The 6,319-nt window shown below is 42.0% G+C and overlaps 2 protein-coding genes across 2 annotated transcripts in view; both read left to right on the top strand.

The window, feature by feature from the left end:
- The first annotated feature begins 330 nt into the window (after nt 1-330).
- ube2s (ubiquitin-conjugating enzyme E2S) lies at nt 331-5,166 on the top strand. Its single transcript, XM_027286947.1, has 4 exons — nt 331-547; nt 2,072-2,219; nt 3,464-3,654; nt 3,744-5,166. Exons 1-4 carry the CDS (start codon nt 545-547, stop codon nt 4,110-4,112), a joined length of 711 nt encoding a protein of 236 aa, XP_027142748.1. The 5' UTR covers nt 331-544; the 3' UTR covers nt 4,113-5,166.
- Nucleotides 5,167-5,506: 340 nt separating this feature from the next.
- shisa7a (shisa family member 7a) overlaps nt 5,507-6,319 on the top strand; it is a 9,652-nt gene continuing 8,839 nt past the window's right edge. Inside the window, exon 1 of the mRNA XM_019253463.2 lies at nt 5,507-6,273. The gene's annotated coding sequence lies outside the window, so the exon portion shown is untranslated. The remainder of the gene's footprint in view (nt 6,274-6,319) is intronic.

The following is a 6,319-nucleotide window of genomic DNA, read 5'->3' as shown; positions in this document are numbered from 1 at the left end:
ACACAATAAAGACGAAACACAATCAACCTTCAAAACAGACAAGTACTGAGGATAAAAGTAGAGATGAGGCATGTGACTCCTAATTATCATTATATGTAGTGATAGTTTCTCTTTGGACTCTCTGTGAATCATCTCTAGTTGTATTTCTGATTTATCTTTTTTTTACTATTGTTCAGGGGGGGGATGTGAGTTTTTCAAACGGACCAATGGCTGATTAGCATCAGTCATATTTTCGACTCCGTGTGGCTGATTGGTCCATCGACTGAGACGCAACGATAACACCGCATCGTGATTGGCTCACGGTTTATGACGTTTCACGTCACGGAGATGCCCATTGGTCTGTGGTTGTAGGTTAAACAGGAGGAGGGGGGGTCGGTCGTATTTTTGTTCCTGTGTCAACGAAAAGAAGAAAAGAGCAGTGAGCAGCGAGACCCGGCTAAGTTTTCTATCAGCGGCTGTCCTTTTTTTACAATCACAACGGAACAGTTTCCTCATATCTGACACCAGCCAGACATCCAGCTCCTCAGCAGCACTCTTGTTGAAGATGGTGAGTCCGGATGGCTTTAGCTTGTGCTAAAGGCTAACGGCGGTAGCTGCTAGCTTGATCCGACGTTTAGCCGTCGAGCTTTTTTTTAATTTGGGTCGTGTCTACTTGCTGGAGTACGAGAAGCTGACCGAAAAAAATCACCTTTTATATTTGCGCAATTAATAATAAATAAACCGCTCACAGGGGACGTCGCGTTTATCTAAAAAAAACAAACAAACAAAACAAGCAGTTTTAACACGAACGTTACTCGGCGGAGGCTAGGCTAGTAACGTTACTGCTAACGGTAATGAGCCGCTAACGTAACGTTAAAGTTAAAAACGCGTCGGCTGATTTCCCGTTAACGGATGTCACAAACTGTCCCACCTCTGTAGTGATGGTACCTGGCTTTCGGGAGTGTGTTGGTGCTTAGATGAGCTCACGTTAAACACGTTAAGACTTTTATAGGTACTTTTATAGGGAAGTAACGTAAGTTACTTTATAGCTTAAAGGTTGCATATACCTGAGAGAGCGTGGATAAAGAGACACCTAACACGGTGTGTGCACACCAGCAAGGGGACAAGTTAAAGGGTCTCCACTGATGTCATTTATTTATATTATGGTCACTACTCTTTCAATAATATTATTTGTATCCTGGTCACTTTCTTTGCAATATTTCTTACACTGTGCTCACTTTACATTACAATACTCTTTTTATATATCATGCCACTTTTATCCTCAGTACTTGTCTGTTTTGAAGGTTGATTGTTTTTCCATGTTTATTGTAGGTTATAGACATTTCTGTCTGTTTATTGTGGGGTTTTTTTTCTAATTCTGTAGTGTATGCTACACTTTCCTCTGCTGCTGTAACAAATACATTTCCCTGTGGTGGGATGAATAAAGTATATCTAATCCAAACATGTGTATCGACAGTGCTCCTACAATGATCATAGCGTGAGCCAGTGTTACTTAAACTTGCTACACCGTGTACCACCTCATCATGACAGACACTGAAGTACAGGCGACCCCGTTCAGCTACAGACCTTTCACACTGGAACCATGTTTACTCCAATAATTAGAAGATTGACTTGCTAATTTGCTAACATACGATAGATAGATATAGATATATAGATAGATATACTTTATTTATCCCAAGCTGGGAAATTACAGTGCAGCAGCATTACACACAGTGACAAAAGAAATGAGAAAAATATATAAAGAACAAACTATACACAATAACATATCAAAATAGTAAATAAAATATATTGTACAAAAGTATATACAGGAAATTGGCAGTGTTGATTTTGTATTGTATTTATACTGTGTGATCAAAACCACAACAGTAAACAACTATTTAGGCTTTTCACAGCTGTTGTAGGTCCTTATCAATACACTTGATCCCCCCTTTACGGACTTGTATGTGTTTATTTAGCTCAACTTTAATTGAGTTTATTGTTTGTCATACTCATAACTGAGATTTTGTGTCTGTGTTCATACATATTCACAACCCGAGTTGTCTAAACCCTCTTTTTCTGTCTCTTTGCACAGAACTCCAATGTGGAGAATTTGCCTCCTCATGTTCTTCGCTTGGTCTACAAGGAGGTTTCAGCTTTAGCAGCAGACCCGCCTGAGGGTATCAAGATTTATCCCAGCGAGGAAGACATAACTGAACTGCATACAGCCATCGAAGGACCCGGTATGGTTGTCACTGGCTATTAATAAGACGTTTTTAAAAAAACAAAACAAACTTGCACTATTGAATTTGACATCTTACTGTGTGTGTGCGTTTCAAGTTAGAAATGGTTGCATAAGACACCAAACAGATAAGTCTCACAGAGCTGTGTCTTTCACCTCTCAGTACAGGTTTGGATTTGTTTCTGTCCGCCCGTGACACAGTTTTCTTATTACACAAAATAAAATAAAAACGTCTGAGACCCGGTCAAACAGAATTACTGAAAGGTCAATACAGAATGTGTATTATGACATTTTATTGATCGGCAGACTGAAGGTAACGATCACGTCATTCTTGAGTTGACAATACACGTAAAATATTCTCCCTTACCTTTTTATACTGACATCAGTAGCTAAATTTCAGCTCCTGGTTTATTGTGCGCTCCTAATTGCTACTTTTAATTTGTCCCATCTGCGTCATGCTTGCATACAGCAGCACCACCACTGCACATTAAATAAAATGGCTTGATGACCAACCTTTTATCATCATCCTAAGGTAATAACAGCTCTTGCCTGTTTACCGCTCTCCCTTATGATGGCTTGTCTGCTCCACTATGTTCAGATAGTTGGTGGTTAACTATTCACTAACACTCTGTAGCCAGCTTCATGGAACTACTTATTTTTCTGTACGTCATTTACTCATCAGGTGAACAACTCCTCAGAAATTGTTCTTTACCATGGCTCATTTAAAATGTACATATTATTGTATGAAGGCTCCAGAAGGCTCTATTTCTGGTTGCTAATTCCATGTGAGATACATAACCCACTTAAACCACACAGCCAACCTCCATGCTTTCTTGTCACTGTGAGCTCAGTGCTTCAGACCTTGTTATGGTTAAGTAGGTCTTGAAGGGCCAGACACTTGTCCACAACTCCTCCACAGGGCAACTTCTGTGCATCAGTTTGATTCATTAGGTGCCGATACTAGCATTGGCATCAAACTTTATTTGCAAACTGCATTCAACATTGACATATTTTCAGGTGGCCAAACATTTCATAAGGTTATATTTGTCTATGAGTTTTCTTCATAACCCAAGTGCGTTATGATGTGGACACGAGTTTGAACGAACTGATTGGTGGCTGACATACATTTTTTGTTTTTTGTTAGTTGACTCAGTTGCCATTCTGTGACCTTCTTTCTTTTTATGGACCGACTCTGGCACAGTCGGGACATACTGTTCATGAAATAAATTCTTTATGCGTTGACAGAGGGAACTCCGTTTGCTGGTGGCGTTTTCCGAATGCGCCTGGTCCTCGGGAAGGACTTCCCTGCGGTTCCACCCAAGGGGTATTTCCTGACCAAGATTTTTCACCCCAACGTCGGTCACAAGGGAGAGATCTGTGTCAACGTGTTGAAGAGGGACTGGAAGGCAGAGCTCGGCCTCAGACACGTCTTACTTGTAAGAGACACCATCAGTCTTTGTTGTAGCATTGGCCCGTGATGCCACCACTATTTTTAAATTGCCGTCTCCTTTTTATTTCCCCACAGACGATCAAGTGTCTTCTCATCCATCCGAACCCTGAGTCGGCTCTGAACGAAGAGGCCGGGCGTTTGCTGTTAGAGGACTATGCAGAATATGAGTCCCGAGCTCGTCTGCTCACAGAGATCCACGCCATGGGCGGGCCCGGCGGGACCTCTGGGGCTCCTCAGGACCCTAATGATGGCCCACAGCCGAAGAAGCACGCAGGTGACCCCACGAAGAGAGCGGGGCCTAGTGCGGCAGCTGTGCCAGCAGCTCTGGGTAACGGAGCTAATGGAGCCAGCACCACCACCAGCAATAGCAACATCAGTAGTAGCACTAATAACGTAGCAGGGAAAAAGAAAGCCGATAAAAAGCGCGCATTGAGGCGACTTTAATACCTCAGCGAAATTCTCAGTGTGTGTGTATGTGTGTGAGTGCGAGAGTGTGTAAATATAAATATTGAAGTGTGCTGACGATGTTTTTGTTCTCCACTTTTTTTCTGAATCTTTCTACCACGTACCCAGACTGTCCGCTTTGTACTCATACCTTTACATGCTGTCTTGCCACCACTTTGTCCTGTTGGCATTACAGATTTCGTTAATTATTTCCATACCTAAAGACACGATGAAGAATATCAGTTCCTCTTTTTTAAAGGAAAGACGACCCCTTCGCTGCAGAAATCATGCCATCTGTTGTATTTTGCCCCCCCTCCCCTCCGGCCTAGCGTGAATGAATGATACACGGAATGGGTTTCACTGTGCAAAACATGGCATCTAGTGTCTGAGACATAACCACTCGTCTCGTCTCAGCTCTTTTTCAAAGTGCTTCTTGGTAAACGCTGCTGTGATGGTACTGTGTACTGCTCAGCAAGGCTCGCTCACCAAGTCTAAACCAGGATGTTACTTTAATTCAGTCAGGTTTTCAAATTGAGCTCAAAGGAAATAATGAAAAGAAGTCGCTGAACAATTATGCAAGAAGTTGGTGGGTTCACTATTGGGAGAGAAATGTTGTCAATATCACACAAAACGGTAACATCTTTTTAAATTGTATTTTTCATATTGTGATCTGAATGAAGTAAAGGTATGGAAAGAGTTAGCAGTGGAGTCTAAAAGGTCTGTTCATGAAATCTCAACCCCCTTTTTAAGTTTTTCTAAAATTGTTTTCACTGTCCAGTATTTTCAAAAGTTGTTTATAATTGACATGTTCATATTCAGCTGTCTTGTGGTTGTATGTGAAGACTTAGATCGGTGGCTTTAAGGGAACAGGGTAGGCTGCCAGACTACTTTATATATATTATTAAAAAAATGAATGAATCATTTATTCTCTGTATTAAGCATACAGTGGTGTGACTCGTTTAAACTACCCCTCGCTACCCTACAAAGCAGTATGTGCTCTCACATACCCAGCTGTCCAAACCAGCCATGTGGGTACCTGAGAAGACATCTGTAGGAAAAAAAGAAACTCCACGTTTGATAGATTTGTCTCCCGACCCGTTGCTCTGGCGGGGTTTCCTGGGCAGGTTTTCTCTCTGTTCTCAATGCATGCGGGGCCTACATTTCCCAAGGAAACACACTGAAGCGCTGTGTTAACCCGGATGGAAAATGTGCCCCTGAAACTCCTGTCATTGTGCGGACTGTTGGCTGGATATTTTGTGTCCATTTTAAATTATTTAAATTAATAAAACGTTGAAAATACGAGAAGTGAAAAGAGTCATGTTTGCATCATTGTTTACAGTAAAAACACAGGCTGTGTGTGTGTCAGTATACCTTCTGAGGATGGATACGAGTTGACTGCTCAGTGACGTCTAATAGCACTTCATTTAGTTTATAGTAGTCTCCTGTTCTGCAGTGATGGAATAACCATTATGAGGGAATCAGTAATTGCATCCACCCCAGCAAACCAGCAAGTGAAAGTGCACCCGGTAGAGCGTCATTGGAGCATCTAATGAAGGGCTCCAACAGCCTCTGCTGCAGACATGCAGCAGCCCACCCACCTGTGTAGAAATAGCAGCCTGCCATGCAGGTAATTATCAGGCCCCTCGTCTTAGACACCTGGAGCTCCACAGAGCCCCTTTACACCTTTTCCCCCGCGAGCCCCATTTTGGAAGTGTTTACCTCCTTCACCTCCACGACTTAAAACACTTGAATGACTTCAGTCTGATGTGAGTCAGGTGTAAAAGATGTCACATACAGTGCAGTGGTGTGGATCATGATTCATCCTTTAGGTCCAGTCCTTCATGTTGTGATGTGCATCTCTCACAAACCTCACACACTGTCCCCCTTTAAAAAAAAAAAACTTAAAGTAAACCATCTGAATTGCCAATGCAGATAGATCTGGGTCTAATTGACAGTTTCGTTCACGCTCCAGTGTTACAGCTTTTTTGCGCCAATCCCTCTCCCCTTCCCCTTTTTCATCGCTTTCATAATTGCCACCAACATAATGACACAGTTGCTGTGGCAACCGTGTCTCTCTTTTTCCTCTCTCTTACACACACACATAAAGAAAAAGACGCACACTCTTTGGATCTAAGAGGTCTTCCGCGGCTGCTTTTATTTTGTAAGTTTTTTCCCCCCTCTTCTTTATATATATATATTAAAAAAAA

Source organism: Larimichthys crocea, chromosome XIII (assembly GCF_000972845.2).
Source record: "Larimichthys crocea isolate SSNF chromosome XIII, L_crocea_2.0, whole genome shotgun sequence".
Taxonomy (NCBI): domain Eukaryota; kingdom Metazoa; phylum Chordata; class Actinopteri; family Sciaenidae; genus Larimichthys; species Larimichthys crocea.
The sequence above is the reverse complement of the archived record's forward strand: the minus strand, read 5'-3'. Positions and strand labels throughout refer to the sequence as shown.